A 23185-nucleotide genomic window follows, 5' to 3' on the forward strand; every position below is an offset into this window, starting at 1 on the left:
ACATTCACTTTTTCTTATTGCAGACTGAGGCTGAAAGATCAACAGGAAAGAGAGATTATTCATGTTATTGTTCACTGTTGCCTTCAAGAAAAAACATTTAATCCTTTCTATGCTTTCCTGACACAAAAGTTCTGTGAATATAATAGAAGATTTCAGGTAATACTGGTTTTACAATTCTGAGATTTAGAAAAATCTTTTTATTTAATTTTATTTTAATTTAATTTTAATTTTAATTTAATTAATCTTTTTACCAGTAGCATTTGTGAAACTAGAAGTAAAATTTCATTTTTTTCTTTACGGATTAGAAGCTTGTTTGTTTTGCTGTTTATTCTGAAGACAAAGGCTCATAAATTGCGTAGGCCACTTCTTCCATGATGATTTTCGCTACTAATTTGCATTGCTTGCCCCAAAAAAATTCTGCATGATTCGTGAAGGCAACCCAGTTCCCATGATGATGGTACTGAATACTTGCACCACCAATCTCCAAAGCCATGTCTTCTAAGAATGTTATCAGCCGTGATGTATACTAGCCTTCCAGGTGGTGGTAGGTATCTTCACCTTAGAGCTTGAAATTGTTCCTGTGGCTCAAAGGCTGCCAAAAATGACAGTTCCTGCTAGTTGTTTCACCTGGTTGGGGAGTCCAGAGTCAGGAGGCACAATTTAAAAGTAACCAGAGCTTTTATAGAATAGAATCCCTACAGTGTGGAAACAGGCCCTTCGGCCCAACAAGTCCACACCGAACCTCGGAGCATCCCACCCAGACCCATCCCCCTATAACCCACCTAATCTACACCTCCCTGAACACTTTGGGCAATTTAGCATGGCCAATCCACCTAACTTGCACATCTTTGGACTGTGGGAGGAAACCAGAGCACCTGGAGGAAACCCACGCAGACACGGGGAGAATGTGCAAACTCCACACAGACAGTCGCCCGAGGCTGGACTCGAACCCGGGTCCCTGGCGCTGTGAGGCAGCAGTGCTAACCACTGTGCCACTGTGCCACCGTGCTGCCCTAATAGTTATCCAAATAGTTTTTGTGTAATCACATTGAGGTTTGAAAGAAAAATGAAATTAAAACGTCTAACATATCAATAAATGAGGAGTGAAAGGCTTGAGGTAGATTATTAAAGTTTAATCTTTCACAGTCAGTAAATACAACTGTGAGAATAAGAGATTATTATTTGTTCCCTTTCTATCTCAGTGAGCCATAACTACCTTTCTAATCTAGAGCACTGGAAGATTTTAATATTCGAGTGATTGTTGTCTTTGATAAGAGGTTTTTTGGCTTAAGGTGGATATACATTCTGGGAGAAAATAACAGCATTGGACAGGTATGGAAGGGTGCCAAATGTTACAGATCCTGAGTGTGTGCAGTAAATAAACTCACTTTTAAAAAAAGGGCAAACAATGTTTTGGCTATCATAAATTTTTTAAAAAGTGTTTACATAAAACCAGTCATGTCACAGTTCTATCCATAACAGTGTATAATATATCTTCACCTTTAAAATGATTGCTTAAGAGAATGCAAACATCTGGGAATTGACAACACTTAGAAGGGAATGGGGATGTGACAGTAATTGCAAGGGTACAGGAGTCAAATGTTAGTTTCTGAGACGTGGTTTTAGTGATGACGGAGAGAGGAAGAGAAAGGGACAAAATCTGAAGTGCAAAATCCATTGAGATCGTGTACTTTTGTCCCAGGCGGGCAGTATTGTCTTGTGAATAGAGATTAGAGAAGCAATGAAACTATTATCCAAAAGTTTGAAAAATGAGAGGTGATCTCTTAAGATCTTAAGATAACAAGTACTTAAAGGCACAGACAGAGTAGATTGTGGGCAAGATGATCACTTTGAACAGAGATACAGAGAAATTCTTTTCATTTGGGTTGTGAGTTGTTGGAATTCTGTTTACTAGACACCAAAGGAAACACAGTTATTGTGTGGGTTCAAGGTAGAAAAAGATAGATTCTTCAATATGAATGGCATTAAATATTCTGAAGATAACATGGCTAATAGGCATTGAAGCATTCAATTACGTCATAGAGTCATAGACATGTACAGCACAGAAACAGACCATTTGGTCCCACTCGTCTGTGCTGACCAGATATCCTAAACTGATCTAGTCCCATTTTGGCCCATATCCTCTAAACCCTTCTTATTCATGTACCCATCCAGGTGCCTTTCAAATGTTGTAATTGTACCCACCTCCTCCACCTCGTTTAGCAGCTCGTTCCATACATGCACCACCCTCTGCGTGAAAAAGTTGCCCCTCGCATCCCTTTTTAAATCTTTGCCCCACTCACCTTAAATCTATACCTCTAGTTTTGGACTCCCCTATCCTGGGAAGAAGACCTTAGCTAATCACTATCCATGCCCCTCATGATTTTTATAAACCTCGGTCTCTGATGCTCCAGGGAAAACAGCTCCACGCTATTCAGCCTTTCCCGACAGGTCAAACCCTCTAATCCCGGCAACATCCTTGTAACTGCTTTCTGCACCCTTTCAACTTTAACAACATCTTTTCTATAGCAGGGAGACCAGAATTGAATGTAGTGTTATAAAAGTGCTGTCCCAGCTCCAGTACTCAATGCGCTGACGAATGAAGGCAAGCGTGTCAAATGCCACCTTCACCACCCTGTCTCCCTGTGACTCCACTTTCAATGAATGTGCACCTGCATCCCTAGATCTCTTTGGCAACATTCTCCAGGGCCCTACCGTTAACTGTCCTGCCCTGGTTTGCCTTTCCAAAATGCAACACCTCACGTTTATCTAAATTAAACTCCATCTGCCATTCATTGGCCCATCTGATCAAGGTCCCATTGTGCTTTGAGATAACATCCTTCGCTGTTCACTAAACCACTAATTTTGATGTCATCTGCAAACTTACTAACCATACCTCCTATATTCACATCCAAATCATTTACATAAATGGCGAAAAACAATGGACCCAGCACTGACGACACCCACCATACCACTGGTCACAGACCTCCAGTCCCAAAAAAACCTTTGACCGCTGACCATCATATTTAATGGCAGAGCAGGTTTGATCCTGTGATTGATACATCATGATCAACAGTAATATTTATTGCCAGGCAGGCAGTGTTGCTTCATATTTCTTAAAAGGTGAATGCCTTTTGGCTTTTACTTAACGGCTAGGATGTTCTGGAGCTGTCATCTCATGGTCTCTCCATTTAGTTCATACGCATTAGGGCTTTTCTAAATCTTAACTACAGAGTTGTAGCAAGCAGAGCCGGTAGCACAGTAAGACCATTGTACCTTGGTGACTGTGAGACCAACAGTGCATCCTGTTAACCAACAATAAGGCAGTGTCTAGTGACACCCACAACTGAGCCTGTGTGCTATTCTGGAAATGTGCAAGCTCACAGTTCCAAGTTTGTGATATCATTAATTTGCATATTTAGCCATAGGAATTCTAAGGCACTAGACATGCACGTAAAAGAAGCGAAATATTGATAGTATTTGAGGCCATGGGGAGAGTTAGCAGATGGGAGGGAGGTGGCCTGGGAGGCCCACATCCCTTCCACCTTGTCCCCTATCTCCCACAGTGCACGGGTATATGCAAGCCGTGAGCAGTTGCGCATTTACCCACCCCCAAATCCCAGATGAACTAAACAGATGTGGAGGTGCCAGTGTTGGGCTTGGGTGGACAAGGTCAAAAATCATACGACTCCCAAGTTATAGTCTGAGACAAAAAAAACTGCAAATGCTGGAATCCAGGTAGACAAGCAGCAGGCTGGAAGAACACAGCAAGTCAGGCAGCATTTGAAGGAAAGGAGCAATCAACGTTTCGGGTATTGCTCTTCTGCAAAACTCCAACAGGTTTATTTGAAAACACAAGCTTTCAGAGTCTCGAGACTTTGAAAGTTTGTGTTTTCAAATAAACCTGTTGGACTATAACCTGGTGTCATTTGATTTTTGAACTAAACAGAGGAAGAAATATAGAGTGAAGGTGACTGAGATTTTTGTGAGAAATCGAGTACAAAAACAAACGGAATGATAAGAAAGGGTGATGAACTCGTGAAGAAAAAGTAGTTGGGGTGGGAAAAAGAAGCTCACTTACAAATCAAAAACCATTTATAACCTGAAGAATTGAGACTTAGGGACATTTACTTTCCGAGCAAGTGAGAATGATTCATAGCTGGTAACAATTGTCATACTAAAAACGATGTGTACACTGCTAATTAAAAGATCAAACTTTCTGTGAAAATGCTATTAATAAATTTGCTAATAAATAGAACAATTTCATGAAGAAGTTCTTCCAAAGTAAATGGTAGATCAAATTGTCAAGCACCTTGAGATGACTGACACTCCATGGTGCATCTCTGGAAATACTGACTGTCACCCAGAAGTGGTAACTGATGTTACTTAATGATAATGCAGGTCACTTACATTCATTCAGCTGTTTAGGTTTACGAGTGAATTAGAATGCACTTACCTGACAAATTTCTTCCGCTGAAGACAAACATGATTGCATGCAATATTTGTTTAATTCCTGTGTACATTGTCTGTGCTTAAAGCTGGCCTTGAGAGGTAAATGCTTACATGTCAGCAGTTTGAGCGAGAGCAGCAAAACTCTTTCCTTTTTAAAATACATGTTTTATTTATTGCAAATTTAATTTCATTTTACCTCTGTTTACAAATGTTAATAGAGTCTGCATGCAGGCCTTCAGCTGAATTTATATGGAGAGTTTCAACCTTTCAGTGATTTGCTCTAAAAATTCTTATCTGCCATTTTCACCACTTGGAAATTACTGTAATATGTTGGGAATGGGGGAGGGGTGGAAAAATTAGGGGCAGAAAACAATGAGCAATACAAAAGAATGATAGAGTGCAATCTATACCTTGTTCATCCAATGGCAGGGGTCCTTCTGTTCAACTGGATAAACATTATAGAAGTATAAAGTAAAAGTTATATCATCTATCTTACTGACCCATAAAGGTGCTTCAATTTATAAAACATTTCTAGGCTTTTTTTCAAATTTCTGTTTGACTCTTCAACCCTAATAGATGACATTCCAATTTAGCATGTGGGACCGCTTCCGAGATTTGAAGAACATGGCCAATGTAGCAACCACAAATTTGGTTCATCTGCTTGTTCATCTTCTCAGCAGGAAAGTGGTGTCTCTGTCCATCTTTAAAGTGAGTACCTTCTGAATATAAAATCATTATTCTTCCAAGCACAATCTGCACAAGATTTTGGCCCAGGCCTTTCAATGACAGAATAGAACTGCACACAACTATGATTGAAATGGCTCCCTTGCCCTTTTTGGTTAGACCCTTTGGAGCCCTCTTTCCAAGTTACAGCGTGGATCGAATGGCAATGCCACACTCCTACCTTCAGTTCAGTGACTTTGTGTTTTGAAACATATTTGGGATGCAGGATAAGCAAATTCATCAGCCCCAGAGGTACAGAAGGGGATGAACAGTGCCAGAGTGGGAGGTAGAAGTCTGCTAGTGAGCAGGACTGAAAGTAACCACTCTCAAAGTTCTGTTTCGCCTGCTAGAAACAGCTCTCAAGGATAAAAAAAATCTTTGAGAGTATTGGGCAAACAGTCCAAGTTAACAAGCTGACAGATCCCAAAGGAACCAGCAGGGTCTTTCACTTAGCAATTTCTGATGAACTGAGATAAAATCATCTGGCTCATTCAATTTGGATTTTTCCATGTTAAATTTTGTGTCTGCATGTGAAGTTATTGACCCACCAAGTTATTGAATTCTTAATTTGTGTATAATATTGGTAGCAGGAAAAATGTTACTTTATTTCCCAATAGTGCGCCTTCGTCAGTGATTGTATGAAGAGTTTCTCACATAAAACTATGTTCATATAGCTTTGTTACCTGGAGGGCTGCTGAGAAAGAACATTTTTAATGCAAATCTTACTTTTCCAGGAAGGAAAATATGTATCAACTACATTTACACATAAGTGAGAGAGCAATTGATGGTGACTTAACAAAGTGTAATGTGTAAATGGAATTTTCTTATCAAGACTACAGGAGAGAAAGGCAAAACAAGGAATTATCTAACGTGTGCAAGAGGATAATCAGGAAGTTTTGATTTTGCCAGTAAATCATAAAATCGCTAGAGATGTAGCAGGATGTCACAAACCTCGAGCTGATGGCATTAGCATTTGAGTGACTAATGTCTCATTTATGCTTCGGAGCCACCCACTTAGAAAGCTTTTCACAGTAGGAAAATAAATATGATTGTGACAACAAAAGGCCAACACCAGCCTCCCTCCCGCTCTCTCTCTCTCTCTCTCTCTCTCTCTCTCTGCTAGCCATGGAAATCACAGTCATGGAGGGTCAATTATGGTTTCATGATTTTATCCAGTATGGAGTCTTGCATGTCAGAACAGCTACTAAATTTGATCCTTGACTCCTATTTTGTGAGATGATCTCAACTAAATAAAAATAAGAACATTTTGTTTGCCTTCTTGGGAAAGCAGAAGAAAAATAGCCTAGAATTCCACTCCAGTAACTTGAAGCTAGGAATCCATGACAAGTGGAAACTTAAATTGACTTGGTTTTGATGACTCCAAGCATCTCTCAACCCTACCATTGTGACCTTGCAAACTCAGCCTTCCGAACAAGATCCAGACACACACAAAATTCACTTGAGTAAGTTCCAGCCCCTGTGGAACCATTCAGCTGAGAGAAATTTGTTGAGGACAGAAAGTCATGCTCATACTTTTATTGAGGAACTGCTCATCGTTTGCCTGAAAGTGAAGCACTGTACACAATATTTAATCATTGTTGAATTACACTTATCCTTTACTGCAGATTTGTTTGTTTTCAATCAATTACTATATTTCAGGAATAATAGAATGCAGTATTAAAACTACAATCTCGGGAATTCTGAATGCAAGTTAATTTGAAGTAAAATTATAGATGGTTTTCAGAACTTTCTATTTTTTCTCCACTGAATAACAAGACTGTTAGGCCCATTTTACACACACAGCACCTGGATTCAAATCCTAAGTGGTCAAGATGGTAATTTATTTACAATCTCTAAAATAAGACCAGAAAATGCTGGAAGTGCTCAGGTCAAACAGCATCTGTGGAGTTAAATCAAGTTAATGTTTCTGAATGATGACCTTTTCACCATCTCTTTTATTAATGGTATACCTTCAACGTGGATGAATGTTCCAGAGATGCTACACGGAAGCATAGCCAAAATTGGACACTGCCATGTTTACAGAGGAGACGGTGCTGGGCATGTTAAAACGCATAAAGGTGGATAAATGCCCAAGACCTGATCAGATGTACCCTAGAACTCTGTGAGAAGCTAGGGAAGTGATTGCTGGGCCCCATGCTGAGATATTTGTATCATCGATAGCTGCAGGCAAGGTGCAAGAAGACTGGAGGTTGGCTAATATTGTGCCACTATTTAAGAAAGGTGGTAAGGAAGAGCCAGGGAACTATAGACCAGTGAGCCTGACATCAGTGTTGGACGAGTTGTTGGAGAGGATTCTGAGGGACAGGATTTACATGTATTTGGAAAAGCAAGGTCTGATTAGGGATGGTCAATTTGTCTTTGTGTGTGAAAAATCGTGTCTCACCAACTTAAGATTCAATTTTTCTGAAGAAATGACTCAGGATTGATGAAGGCATCGCAGTGGACATTGTCTATATGGACATCTGTAAGGCTTTTGACAAGGTTCCGCATGATTGACTGGTTAACAAGGTTGGGTCACATGGAATACAGGGAGAACTAGCCATGTGGATACAAAATTGGCTCAAAGATAGGAGACAGAGGGTGGTGGAGGACGGTTGCTTTTCAGACTGGAGGCCTGTGAGCAGTAGTGTGCCACAATGACCAGTGTCTTTTGTCATTTATATAAATGATTTGGATGTGAACATAGGTATGGTTAGTAAGTTTGCAGGTGACACCAAAATTGGTGGTGGACAATGAAGAAGATTATCTCAGAGTACAGTGGGCCAAGGAATGGCGGATAGAGTTTAATCTAGATAAAGGTGATGTGCTACATTTTTGTCGGACAGGACTTGTACACGTAATGGTAAGGACCTCGGGAGTGTGCAGAACATGGACACCTTGGACTGCAGGTTCACAGTACCTTCAAAGTGGACTCACGGGTGGTCAGGGTAGTGAAGAAGACGTTTGGTATGTTTGCTTTTATTGGTCAGTGCATTGAGTGTAGGAGTTGGGAGGTCATGTTGTGGTTGTACAGGACATTGGTTAGGCAAATTTTGGAATGCTGCATTTCATTCTGGTCTCCCTGCTATGGGAAAGATGTTGTGAAACTCAAAAGGGTTCAGAAAAGATTTACAAGAATGTTACCAGGGTTGGAGAGTTTGAGCTATAGCGAAAGGCTGAATAGGCTGGGGCAATTTTCCCTGGAGCGTTGGAGGCTGATGGGTGACCTTGTAGCAGTTTATAAAATCATGAGGGGCATGGATAGGGTGAATTGCCAAAGTCTTTCCTCCAAAGTAGGGAAGTCCAAAACCAGAAGGCACAGGTTTAAGGTGAGAGGGGAAAGATTTAAAAGGGACCTAAGGGGCAACTTTTTCCACACAGTATGTGTATGGAATGAACTGCCAGAGGAAGTGGTGGAGGCTGGATGGATATATGAATAGGACGGGTTTAGAGGGATATGGGCCAAATGCTGGCAAATGGGATCAGATTAATTTAGGACATCTGGTCAGCATGGACAAGTTGGACCAAAGGGTCTGTTTCTGTGCTGTACATCTCTGACTCTATGGCTAAACCAAAGAAAGGAATAACAAGAAATTAAAATATGGCCAAGAAATTGAGTTTCAACAAAGGGAAGTAAATTCTGAACCCCACGCTAATGATCTGGAGATATGGGTTCAAATCCCACTATGGCAGATCGTGAACTTTGAATTCAGTAAAATATCTGGAATTAAAAAGACTAACCTAATGGCAACCCCGTAGCTACTGTCCATCGTAAAAACCTATTTGGTTCATTTGAAAGAAAATCTGCCATCCTTAATCTGCTCCAGTCTAATTGTGACAACAATATGTGTGGCTCTTAACTGCGTGTGGGCAATTTGGGATGGGCAATAAATGCTGCCCTATCCAGTGAAAACCTTATTCTATGAACGAATAGAAAGAACTTAAAGATGGAACGAGAAACGTAGTTTCAGAAAGAGCTTTCTCATGCACACACCACCAGAGGCTTGTATGAGCACAATTGTGGGATGGATAAAGGAAGTAAGAGATGCACAAGAGATCAGCCATCTAAGTTCAAACTTAACCATTTAGGGAATTATCTACACATTGTGCATAGAGGATAAATACAATTTCATTTATGTAGCACTTTTACCATCACAAAATCTGCCAAGGTGTTTCACAGAACTGTTATAGCTGGGTTACAGGACCTTGGCAATGTAACATAATTGGTTTGCTGCAACCCACCTAAAAATAGTCTGACAAAAACCGTTATTTGTAATGCTCCAAAGAGTACTGCTGATACTGCTTCCGCAACATAGGTTTTCACAGTAATCCGTGGATATTTTCTTTTATCTCTTTGTATAATAAATCGAAGCAAACGTAAAGCCCTGTGTGATCACTCTGCCATACGAGATTTGTGATGGATCTTCCCTATACAACTTTCCTGCATTGTCCCTGTGTCCTTTGTTTTAAAAATATGCACTTCCCCATTGCTGCCAACAGCTCAGCTGCCCCATCTTGGCTCCAACTCCAGTTCACATTCAAAGCCTTATTACTTCCTTTGTCAACAACATAAATCTGACTGGCTGTTGATAAACTTTAACAAAATAATTATTTGACTTCCTGTTATTTATACAAATTGGTATGAATTGCTGAGTGAAATCCAATGCAACAGTTTCCTGGTATTAGCATCACCAAAAGTATTCACTTTGCTTTGAGAACAGCTGATGGTAATGCATTATGTTTAACCCAGAGAGTCGTTTACAGCATGAAATGTGGCCATTCAGCCCACCAAGTCACCAGTAATTCTCTACAGGGCAATCTTAAATTGCCCCATTCCCCCATTCTATACCACCATAACCTTTAAAGTTTACCTCCTTCAAATGTCTGCCCAATTTCCTTTTAAAATCATTGATCATCTCTGCTTCCACCAAGTTCCTAAGTTCCGTTTATTACCGTTGCTGCATTTTAAATAAAAGTTCTTCCTTTTCCCCTGCATATCTGACCTGCTATTGGGAACAGCTGTTCCTTGTCTACCTGAGGCAAATCTGACTTATTTTGTACATCTCTATCAAATCCTTAAATCGTTTCTGCTACAAAAAGAAAAATCTTTGTTTCTCACATCTAACCTTGTAGCTAAAATCCCCAACCCTGAAAACATTGTTAAATTCCCCGAGCAACCTCTCCAGGACCCTCATATCATGTGGTTACCAAATATGGACAAGGTTTTCTAGTTGTGGCCAAACTAAACTTGATTGAAGGTGCAGAGTAGCTTCTCTGCTATAGTGATCAATGCCTCAACTTAGTAAGCCCAAGATTCGATATTCTTTGTTAACCGTTTTCTCAATGAAGTCAGTTCATCGCAAAATTATAATGGGACATTTTTTACACGAATGCACATAAAATAAAGATTTTTTTAAAAAATGCATTGCTGTGATCAGATTGTATACAACAGAAATAATTTCAATTTTTGCACTTTGCCATGTGTCTGCAATATTCTCAATGTCTTGTACGACCCAGTTTTGATAGAAAATTCAAGTTGATAAGTAAATAGAATTTATTGTTGTTGGGAAAGATCTGGCAAGTAGTGATAATCTTAGTTAATTTGAGGGACACATGGGAGGGAGAGTTGCAAAAAAAATTTATGTAAGGCAAACTTTGAAAATCACCTCCGACCCCACCACCAAAGACATTTTTCCCTCCCAACCCTTATCTGCTTCCCAGAGGGACCACTCTCTCCGTGACTCTCTTGTCCGCTCCACACTCCCCTCCGTCCGCTCCACACTCCCCTCCAGCCCCACCACACCCGGCACTTTTCCCTGCAACCGCAGGAAGTGCTACACCTCCCCCCTCACCCCCATCCCAGGCCCCAAGAAGACTTTCCACATCAAGCAGATGTTCACCTGCACATCTGCTAATGTGGTATACTGCATCCACTGTTCCCGTTTTGGCCTCCTCTACATCAGGGAAACCAAGTGGAGGCTTGGGGACCGCTTTGCAGAACACCTCCGCTCAGTTGGCACCAAACAACTGCATCTCCCAGTCGCGAACCATTTCAACTCCTCCTCCCATTCCTCAGACGACATGTCCATCCTGGGCCTCCTGCAGTGCCACAACGACGCCACCCGAAGGTTGCAGGAACAGCAACTGCTATTCCACTTGGGAACCCTGCAGCCCAATGGTATCAATGTGGACTTCACAAGCTTCAAAATCTCCCCTCCCCCTACTGCATCCCAAAACCAGCCCAGCTCGTCCCCGCCTCCCTAACCTGTCCTTCCTCCCACCTCAAGCCCCACCCCCATCTCCTACCGACTAACCTCATCCCGCCCCCTTGACCTGTCCTCCCTGGACTGACCTATCTCCTCCCTAACTCCCCACCTACACTCCCCTTTACTGGCTCCATCCCCGACTCTTTGACCTGTCTGTCTCCTCTCCACCTATCTTCTCCTCTATCCATCTTCTATCCGCCTCCCACTCTCTCCCTATTTATTTCAGAGCCCCCTTCCCCTCCCCCATTTCTGAAGAAGGGTCTAGGCCCGAAACGTCAGCCTTCCTGCTCCTCTGATGCTGCTTGGCCTGCTGTGTTCATCCAGTTCTATACCTTGTTATTCTCAGAGTTAAATTATTGCATAGACTAAGCTTGAAGTAAAATAAAGGACTGATCTAATTGTGGCATTTTATGATTTTATATTTGGTTGAGATGGCCAGAACACTAGGGCATTGCTGAATAAATTAAAGCAAGACTGTTTCGAGGTTATTTTCAGGAAGCACTTCTTCGTACACAATTATAGAAATATGGAACATTCATTCTGGAAAAAGCTGGGTGCTGGGTTAGAGTTTTGTTACGATCGAGATGATAGTTTTTTTTTGACGGCAAGGCTAATCACAGGATTTGAAGATATTAGCCATAATTTCCCTGAATGGCAGAACTAACTGAATGACTTGCTTCTCCCAATTTTTATCTCATGAAAGTAATCGGTTCTGTACATATACCCATTTCAATATGCAGGCAATTGAGTTCAGCGAACTGGATAAGCCTAAAGTCAAACTTTTACGTCAAGTTCTCCATAAATTACTCGTGGATACAGAACCTGAAGAATTAGTAGCAATATTTCAAAGGTAATATTTTGTAATATAAAAAATACATATTTATATCTATTATGGCAATCAGTAAATTTAATGTTGTACAGGAATTTGAATCGTCTGGGTGAGTGGCCTGCTAAAGTTTGGTATATTATATCTTATGGTACCAGGATTGATCCTGTACTTACTGAGCTAATATGAGCCATCCAACACTTTGATACGATTGCTATCTGCGGTACATGTAATCCACATGATTAGTGGTAAAGAGTTATCAAAATATGTCCCTAGGTTTAGACAAATTTATCCCCAGACAATTGTCTAATCAATCTGTATAATTCAATGTTGCAAGCTATCAAATCTTCAACTTAGAACTACAATTTGAGATCTAATGACAATTAGCTGTTTTTGATTTGAGTTAAGGATGATTGCACAGTGCAAGAACACGTATTTGGAATAAAAGTCTTCAGTAGTTAAGAAACTTAGAGAATAACTCACCCCTATATTCATTCTAAATTCAGACTTCTGCCCAAAATCTGAGATAACCATGCAGTAGAACTGCAATACCCGATGGACAATTCTTTGTTATTATCACTTTTTTTGGTAGTCAGTTGGTAGTACAGCACTTTGAGTATGAAAAGACAGTCATAGATATCTACAACGCAGGAAAAGGCCCCTCCCTCGTTAAGACTTCACCTGTCAAAAACAACCATCAATTTTTCCATTTCCCATTTTCCAGCACGAAATAGTCCAAGTGTTTTGTCTTGAACACTTCAGGACATACTTGCAAGAATATCACATTTCAAATAAGCAACAACTTGTATTACGTGAGAAAAGGGTGCAGATTTGTTGGTAATCCAACTGTACTAAGAATTACACTTACAAACAATTGAAAATTATTGGTTGGGTTTGTAATAAGGCTCACTTGTGTTGGAAGCTACGTACATGCATACACAGAGCTCTGGCCTCTGTAACTAAAAAGAACACTAAAATATTAGCCCTTTCTCAGCCGAACAAAAGCTTTAGGATGGGTTAGAAATGTTTTCCTTGGACATGCTCCATGTCAACACCTGGACCAATTGCAGTCGATTTGCCTGGTTGAATTTAAGTGAAAGCTTACTGGAACCTGGTGTATTCTCCCAGCAATACTACAACCAATCAAGAGTCCACTTGCTGACCAATCTGCAGCATTTTCCCTTGTAGAATAAATTGTTGCTGACTTTGAAATTTGGTATTCTTGCAATTTTTAATCTAATGAGTCCAAGAGAAACAGCTTTGACCATATATTCCTTACAGCATTTTTTTAATCTTTAACTGTTGATATGATTTTTCTAAAGATCTTCATGTTCTTTCAACACAGAATCTCTGGAATTTCAAAGCTGGGAATGTTGCGGGAAGGCCTGAAACTCTTTCTTTCACACTTCTTACTGAAGAATGCCTCCAGCTTGGGGAGTTTAGAACAAGCTAATTTACTTAAAGCACGTGTGGACATAGCTGAAAAGGCTTTACAGTCTAAAGATATCGTGCTGAAGTTTTAACCATTGACCACAATGTGGAATTTTTGACTACAGCACAGATTGAAAGTCTGTTCACAATATCTGTCTTACTATTTGTGCTTGGAAGACCTGTATTAATAACAGGAGGTACTTCATGCTGCTGCATTCAGAAAAAAAAATTTCAAGCTTTATATTTGTCAAAAAGACCACTAGGTGGCGTATTTCTACCATATCAGTATCTTGCATATTTAGCTTTTATGACACCAATTTTAATGCCTTTATGGTTCAGATTGTAGTTTATAGCAAATTATATTTATATCTGTTTGTAGCTACAGAATGCCAGTAATATGTTCTATTCAAAGAATTCCTTAAATTACAGCTGACTTCGTGTTTAAAAATAATTTTTATATTTGTAATCTCCAAACGTGTGGGTGTACTGTAACCTTGAAATGAAAATATCATCAGAGATTAACAAGAATTTTGAAGTATCCATGAAGATAGCATTTACAATTTTTCTATCAAGATACTGTATTTCATTATATATTTAATTTTTGTTTAACTGGTTCATTTTGGATTTACAAAGTGCAGTTGTTAGCCAAAAGTTGTTTAAAGTTAAGGCCCTTGGATTGCACTTTAGAAAACCATGGGTGGGGAAAAGCCATTGTGTTCTTGAGTGTTATTCATTAAATTAATGGAAAGTATATGCATCAAGCTGTCAGGTGAAAACAAGATAAAAAGGTATACCTGCACACACCTCCCCGGTATTTTAGATATTCAGTGCCTGGAAGCATCGTCAGCATCTTCATTGTGTTGTAGATACCGCTTTGCTCTTGTTATACCACTTGTATTACCTCTTCGCTCCTCTCTGAGTTGTCGGATTGCTTGGGTCTTGGGTGTGTTGTAGTTGCCTCTATCTTAATAATGACACTGTTATTCCATGAATAAGTAACAGGATGTTAAGGAGACAGAAGCTGTAATCTAAACCATAGCCTTTGCATTGGTTCAGTCCCTGTTCCCAGTCATTAGCTCAGATTGAATCAGAAAGTTGAAAACACCAGTGTCCTATTCAGTTTCAAGCTGAGCTTTCAGCGCCCTAATCCCTCCATCACAAACACTGGTAATTTTCAAATGAGTAATATTGTCTGTTTCAAACATTATTTTGATCCATTTGCTGCTGAATCCCTCATCTGTGCCATTGTCATTTAGGTTCCAGTATCCCCAGGATCACGGAAAAGCTCAGCAGGTCTGGCAGCATCTGTGAAGAAAAACCCTTCCTCAGAACCCAAAATGTTAACTGTAATTTTTTTCCTCACATATGCTGCCAGACCTGCCGAGCTTTTCCAGCAATTCCTATTTTTGTTCCTGATTTACAGCATCTGCAGTTCTTTCGGTTTTTATCGAAAATGTTGCTTTTCCACGCTACTCCCATTTCTCTTGATGTCATTGGTATTGTAAGATTCTGACTTCAAGAGCCAAATGAAGAACCAATACCTAATGAGCCAAATCTTTCTAAGTATTTTTAGGATAATTTAAGTTTACTAAAAAACAACAGTCAGACATAAATGCCTCCCCCTCCACACGTCACATCAGCTCTGATGAAGAGTCATCTAGACTCAATGTTAGCTTGTTCTCTGTCCATGATTGCTGCCTGAACCACTGTGATTTCCAGCATTTTTATTTTCAGTGCCAATTCCAGCATCTGCAGTAATTTGCTTCTACAATAGTGAAGCCATAATGCTTTAGCTGAATAGACACAAATAGTATAAAACTCATGATAGTTGAAAGTAGTCCAGTGATATTAGATCGACTTACGTTATCTGACTAAAGTGGGTGACCTCTTATCCATATTATATTCCACCAACTTTGTTCTTATCAATCTGCTAAGGTTTGTCCAAATTCCGTTGAAGCCTATTTACATCATCTTGACAATTCATTGCTTCGAGATTTTGTGTCAAGGGCTGTCACTCCATTCCAGAGATCAGCTACTTTATTCGTGGCCCTATTGAAGATTGAGAGCTAAGTGGCTCAGGCAGTAGCACCTAAACATAGCGTGTTATTCCTTGGCAAGTGCCACTTGATCGTACTGTTAATGACCCCTTCCATTACTGATGCTTAGGAAGATTGATGGGACACTATTTGGCCAGGTTTGATTTGTCCTGCTTTTTGTGCACAAGGCGCACCTGGGCAATTTCCATGTTGTCAGATAATGCTAGTGTAATATACCCTTATAGATGTGCTTTGTAAAACCCTCTAAAGTGCCAGTGCTCTGACTGTACGCTAATTGCCTAGTGTTATAATCCCATCTGCTGGTAAGACTGGATGTCACATTCTGGAATGAGCCTGGCTTGATAAATTGTATTTATTTCCGATTTAGTCAATGTGTTGGTCAGTCGTTGACAATGTGCTTTTAACAAATGAGCATAATTTTATTTTGTGTAATAAGCTTTTTATAAATAAGCCTATATGTCTGTGTGCACAAAGGCAATTCTGAAAGGTCTCACAATCAACAGCAAAAAGAAAAATTCAGTGCAGTCATTTACAGTTCCTTCACTGACATGCAAAATGTGACTCCAAACCCATAGTAGTACAGTTGACACTTGACTGTCTTCTGCAGGAAGATCCGTATCAAAGGAATCGAACCCAATGGGCCACTTGGCATCAAATTAAGCACTTCCATACTCACCCTTGATCAACTGCAATGTCTTCCTTACTAACAGCTGGGCACTGGTGCTGATATTTGGGAGAACTGTCTCAAAGCCTAGTCAGGCAAAGGGCTGATGTAGTCATTCTCTTAGAATCGTCTCTTGCACTGTTTCAGACAGCACTGTCACAGCCCCTGGGTATGTTCTGCTCATCGTTGGGGCGAATACAGTAGAGGTGGTGTCACAATATTATTTAGTTGAGAGGGAATTGTTCTGTGCCGTTAACTCTGAACTCAAGACTGAGTTACATAGATTCTTAATTGAAATGGGACTTAAAAGCTTTACAGCATGAACACAAAAGAAGAGAAGTAGTCAATTCAGCTATGATCCTACCAAATGGTAGAGCAGGCACAAGGAGCCAAGTGGTGAAATTTGAATTCAATAAAATCTGGAATTTGAAAACTAGCCTTTTTTAATCACTGATATTGTAAATAATTGTTCACTGGTATCCATTATGAAAGGAGATCTGCCATCCTTACTTGGTGAAATGTACATATAACTCCTTGGCCACAATAAGGTGGTTGACTCTTAACTGCACTCTACAATAGGGTTGTATCAAACATGGGCAAGGAAACCTGCTGGTGATCACCATGTATCCACGAATACTCACACCCTAACCGCTCCCCCCCCTCCCCACCCTCTCCTGCGTCCCTCCCCATGATCCTTTACTCAATACTGAATAGAAAGAGAACACTAAAGGAGCCCAAGTGGTCTACTTCCACTCCGAATGTATAGTTGTATGTTTGTTTATCAGAGTCTAAGGAATGTTTGAAAATAGTTAATAGTGAATCCACTGCCTCTGTTGCAACCACGTTTAGAACCTCTTTTATGATCTTATAATGGAAACCATCAGGTCTTGAATATTTCTCAGCTTTCTTTCTGATGCATAAATTTCTCCATTATGTTTTTATCTGCTGATATCAGTTCGATTCTTAAATTTGATTGCCCCTTTTCTTTCTGGTCTGTAACTTCTGTGTTTCACATTGGATAGTCATGCTAGTTATTGTCAAATAGAGAAACTACGTAGGAGAATATCAGATGGAGAAAATAAGCGTCATGGTCCCTCCAGCAAGGTGATGTGCAGGGGATCAAGTGAGGAGGAGTTAAGAAAGTTACTCATATTTATTCCGTATCTTTTATTGCAAAGAAATTTACAGAAATAAGGGGCATTTATCAGTTAGGATAGGGTCGGAAAGCTGGTTCAAAAATTTTCTTGCATTTTAAGTAACTTTGTAAGGGGCGTGGGAAGGCCTTTCCTGTCATCCCAGATAATTCCTGAGCCACAGAATCCCTTCAGTTAAGCAGTTTTGCAAGACTTAGTTTGAAAGGTACAGGAGAGGTTTGCTAAGAAGATACCAGAAATCAGAAGCTTCACATAAGCAATCTTAGTCGTATGAGGCTTTTTCCAACAGAATGATTTATAGATCACATATGTATTCAAATTTGAGTGTTTTTATTTAAAATAATTCGGGAGAAGTAATCTTTCCAAGTATTGATTGGACTGGCGCCTACAGTTCAGATCATTGTTAAGGGAGCAAAGGAAGATATACGAAGATGGTGTGGCAAGGGAAAAAGCTTATTAAGAGAACCTCAATATAGATATGCTTTGACATAAAACTGATGAAGGATAGTTCCAATCTCCAAATTGGAATGTAGTGGTAGAGAAGACTGCACATATTATTCTTCGTTCCATGATCAAAGTTGATAATATAAGAACAACACTACTTGTGAGATCGCCTCCAAGCTACACACAATTGTGACTTGGAAATATGTTACTGTTCCTGCAGTGTTGCTGGGTTAAATTCCTAGGACTGTCATAATGTTAAGGGTTTGGATGGAGAGGATTTTGTTAAGTATGTACAAAAAAATTTTCTGATTCAGTAGGTGGATGTACCTACTAGAGAAGGAGCAAGATTTGACCTACTCTTGGGAAATAAGGCAGGGGGTGCAAGTGACAGAGGTGTCAGTGGGGGAGCACTTTGGGGCCAGTGACCATAATCCTATTAGTTTCAAAATAGTGATATAAAAGGATAGACCGGATCTAAAAATTAAAGTTCTAAATTTGAGGAAGGCCAGTTTTGACTGTATTAGGCAAGAACTTTCAAACATTGATTGGGGGCAGATATTTGCAGGTAAAGGGAAGGCTGGAAAATGTGAAGCTTTCAAAAATGAGATAATGAGGGTCCAGAGACCGTATGTACTTTTAGGGTGAAGGGCAAGGCTGGTAGGAAATATTGGATGACGAGTGAATTTCAGAGATAGTAAGAACTGTAGATGCTGGAGTCAGAGATAACACTGTGGAGCTGGAGGAACACAACAGGTCAGGCAGCATCAGAGGAGCAGGAATGTTGACATTTCGGTTGGGACCCTTCTTCAGAAATGGGGAGGGGGCAGGGAGCTCAGAAATAAATAGAGTATGGGTGGGACTGGAGAAGGTAGGTAAGAAGGTGATAGTTGAGTGCAGGTAGGGAGTGGTGGGGATTGGTCAGTGAGGTGGAGGGGTGGATAGTTGGAAGAGAAGATGGACAGGTTGTGTCCGATTAAGGAGGTGGGGGTGGGAGGGAAGATTGATCATGGGATGAGTGAGAGGGAGGGTTGGCCATGGGACAAGCCACTCCCTGGGTGTAACACCTTCCGGTTGCAAAATATTTCAACTCCTCCTCCCACTCAGGACCTGTCTCTACACTGTAGGAATTCTATGAATATTTATGGAACGTCCTCCTCCATCAGGCTGATAGAGTGGTCAAGAAGGCATACGGCATGCTTTCATTCATCGGACGGGGTATTGAGTGCAAGAGTGGGCAGGTCATGTTACAGTTATATAGGACTTTGGTTCGACCACGTTTGGAATACTACGTACAGTTCTGGTTGCCACATTACCAAAAGGATGTGGGTGCTTTGGAGAGGCTGCAGAGGAGGTTCACCAGGATGTTGCCTGGTATGGAGGGCGCTAGCTATGAAGAGAGATTGAGTAGATTAGGATTATTTACGTTAGAAAGATGGAGGTTGGGGGTGGGGGGGACCTGATTGAGGTCTACAAAATCATGAGAGGTATAGACAGGGTGGACAGCAAGAAGCTTTTTCCCAGAGTTGGGGACTCGATTGTTAGGGGTCATGATGAGAGGGGAAAAGTTTAAGGGAGATATGTGTGGAAAGTTCTTTACACAGAGGGTGGTGGGTGCCTGGAACGCGTTGCCAGCAGAGGTGGTAGAGGCAGGCATGATAGCATCATTTAAGATGTATCTGGACAGATACGTGAATGGGCAGGGAGCAGAGGGATACAGGTCCTTGGAAAATAGGCAACAGGGTTTAGATAGAGGATCTGGATCGGCGCAGGCTTGGAGGGCCGAAGGACCTGTTCCTGTGCTGTAATTTTCTTTGTTCTTTCTTTCTTTGTTCACTCCCTGGGCGACATGTCCACCCTGGGCCTCCTCCAGTGTCACAATCACACCACCCGGAAACTGGAGGAGCAGCACCTCATATTCCACCGCGGGAGCCTACAGCCCAATGGGCTAAATGTGGATTTTACCAGTTTCAAATCTCACTGCCTCCGGCCTCATCCCATAACCAACCCTCCTTCTCATCCCCACCTCCTTGACTTGACACAACCTGTCCATTTTCTCCCTCACCTGTCCACCCCTCCCACTTCACTGACCAATCCCCACCACTCCATACCTGCACTCACCTATCACCATCCCACCTACCTTGCGAACACAAATTCACTTCACAGGTTCACATATGTGTGTGTTGGGGGGTGGGGGGAGATTTTGCTGCAAATTACCCAGCCTTAAGGATAATATCGACAGTAACACTATACAACCCTGTCATGGCAATTTCTGACATGTCAGATCTTCGATATGGCCACTACCAACACACGTGGGAACACCACCCACCACATACACAGCAGATACTCATGTGACTCAGCAAATGTTGTCTATCTCATATGCTGCAGGCAAGGATGCCCTGAGGCATGGTATATTGGTGAGACCATGCAGGTGTTATGACAATGGATGAATGGGCACTATGCAACAATTGCCAGTCAGGAATGTTCCCTCTCAATGGGGGAACACTTCAGTGGTCAAGAGCATTCGGCCTCGGCTCTTCGGTTAAATATCCTCCAAGGCGGACTTCAGGATACACAATAATGCAGAATCGCCGAGCAGAGGCTGATAGCCAAGTTCGGTACCCATGATGATGGCTTGAACCGAGATCTTGGGTTCATGTCGCACTACAGGTGACCCCACCACATTGTACACTCTCTCACACACACACACGCACACACTCACACAGATCTCTCTCATACATGCCCTGTCTCTCAAGCATGTACACACTCTCTCCCACACACACACGCACACACTCTCTCTCTCTCACATACAGTCTCTCTCCCACACACGCGCACACTCTTTCTTTGTCTCTCTCCCCCCACATACACGCACACACATACTGTCACATAGATCCTCTTTCATACACACTGTCTCTTATGCACACACACATTCACACTCACACTCTCTCTCCCTCACACACACACTCTCTTCCCCCCTCACACACAGACACTCACTCTCCCTCCATTCTCTTTCTCTCTCACACACACATACATGTGAATCTATAGGGTGAATTTGTATTTGCAGATACATTCTATTTTGTTCAATAAACACACAATTTAAAGACAGTCTGTCAATGTGGCATTTTATAAATTCCTACTTTAGAAATAAAACCATTCTGACTCCAAACCAAAACACAAACAGATTCTAAACAAGGCCTCACACCTAACATGAATTGTCTGACCTAAAATGTCACCTCTTTATAGTAATAAAACTTTTAGTTCTCACAGGACAGTGACTTGAAAGGAATTTGGGGATTTACATTTACATATTAATCAATTAAAACCTTCCAACTGATTAAAGATTTAACAGCATCTTAGGTTTGTTTAGTACATCTTCATCAGTGGTATGACCCTTTGATCTTTTACTTATAAATTCTGTGTCTGACACTACCTCTCTTAATAACACCTGAAGAAGGAGTAAGGCTTGTGTTTTCAAATAAATCTGATGGACTTTACCCCGGTGTTGTGTGATTTCTGACCTTGTCCAACCCAGTCCAACACCAGCACCTCCACATCATGGCTGTACAGCAAATTGGTTAGGCTGCTTTTGGAATACTGCATGCAATTCTGGTCTTCATGCTATGGGAAGGATGTTGTGAAACTTGAAAGAGCTCAGAAAGGGTTTGCAAGGATGTTGCCAGGGTTGGGAGGTATGAGCGACAGGGAAATGCTTAATAGGCTGGGGCTATTTTCCCTGGAGCGTCAGAGGCTGAGGGGTGACCTTATAAATATTTATAAAATCATGAGTGGTATGGATAGGGTAAATAGGCCAGGTGTTTACCTTGGGGTGGGGGAGTCCAAAATTAGAGGGCATAAGTTCAAGGTGAGAGAGGAAAGATTTAAAAGGGACATCAGGGGCAACTTTTTCATGCAGAGGGTGGTGCATGTATGGAATGACTGCCAGAGGCAGTGGTGGAGGCTGGTACAATTACAACATTTAAAAGGAATCTGGATGGGTAAATGAATAGGAAGGGTTTAGAGGGATATGGGCCACAAGCTGGCAAATGTGACTAGATTAATTTAGGATATATGGTCAGCATGGACAAGTTGGATGGAAGAGTCTGTTTCCGTGCTGTACATCTCTATGACTCTATGACCCTATAACTCCCTCCCTAACTGTATTGTGGATTTACCTACAGCAAATGGACAGCAGCAGTTCAAGAAAGCCGCTGACCACCACCTTCTCACGTACAACTCATGCTGGGCAATAAATGCTGGTCCAGCCTAGAGCACCCTCATCCCATAAATGAATTATATGTATAGATACATAAGCTCTAGGGACAGGGGGATGGAGGAGCTCAGTGATAACAAGTGTGCGTAATAGGATGCAGGCTGAGCTGAAATTATGTAAGTTTGTGGTGAGAAGGCTGGTGGGGAGAGCATTGGAGAAGTTGAAAAGGAAGTGACAAAACAGATATGGAACTAAACAGTCTTGCTGAAAAACCAGATGTAGGGCTTTCTCTCAGCTTGGGGACAGCAGGGGGAACAGGAGCATATTAACGGTAACAGTGGTTTGATGAGTAATAATAGAGGTCACCATTCAAGATGGAACATTAGTTGTTGACCTTACAACTGTCCATCCTTCCATTTAAAAGAAAAGTCTGTCAACTTCCCTTTAAAAAGTTTGATTTTTTTAAAAATGTGCATTCCATATCCTAAAAACCCTTGGTATAAATCATCAAAACCTCTTCTCTTGCTCCTTTCGTGATCATCTGAATTGTACCTGCTGGCATCTATAAATGTTTGAACATTGTGTGAAGTCAATACTGAGCTGGACTCCATTGGGCTGTCAGCCTCAGTGGTCAATGACTTTGTTAACACTCACTGTTTAAACTTAAACACAAAGAATCACTGGCAATTCACATGAAGCACTAGAAGACTGCAAGTGAACCCCCAACGGGGGTTGTTGGGCAGGATGGGAAAGGAGAGAAAGAATAGAACACAACTTCTTGTTGTCTGAAGTGGAGATCAGTGGTGAAGCAGATTCAGTCTTAATAAAGTAGTCATCATAGCCCCAGTGGACAATAGGCTGCTGTCTCATTAGAGACAAACAACTGATGGTAGTTTAACCTGAGGATCAACATGCCTCAGACGAGGGTAGAAGTTGAGAAGGAGGGACCTTCAAGGTTATG

General features: G+C 41.1%; 1 protein-coding gene across 2 annotated transcripts in view; it reads left to right on the forward strand.

Annotated features, from left to right (window-relative positions):
• The window catches only part of nom1 (nucleolar protein with MIF4G domain 1), a 198335-nt gene extending 181480 nt beyond the window's left edge, over positions 1 to 16855 (forward strand). For both annotated transcript variants that reach the window (XM_048614759.1, XM_020512134.2), the window contains exons 9-12: positions 24 to 156; positions 5029 to 5160; positions 12182 to 12291; positions 13613 to 16855. In XM_048614759.1, the coding sequence (XP_048470716.1) occupies positions 24 to 156; positions 5029 to 5160; positions 12182 to 12291; positions 13613 to 13790 (553 nt within the window). In that variant the 3' untranslated portion in view covers positions 13791 to 16855. The remainder of the gene's footprint in view (positions 1 to 23; positions 157 to 5028; positions 5161 to 12181; positions 12292 to 13612) is intronic.
• The last annotated feature ends 6330 nt before the right edge of the window (positions 16856 to 23185 follow it).

This window comes from Rhincodon typus, chromosome 2 (assembly GCF_021869965.1).
Source record: "Rhincodon typus isolate 14 chromosome 2, sRhiTyp1.1, whole genome shotgun sequence".
NCBI lineage: Eukaryota > Metazoa > Chordata > Chondrichthyes > Orectolobiformes > Rhincodontidae > Rhincodon > Rhincodon typus.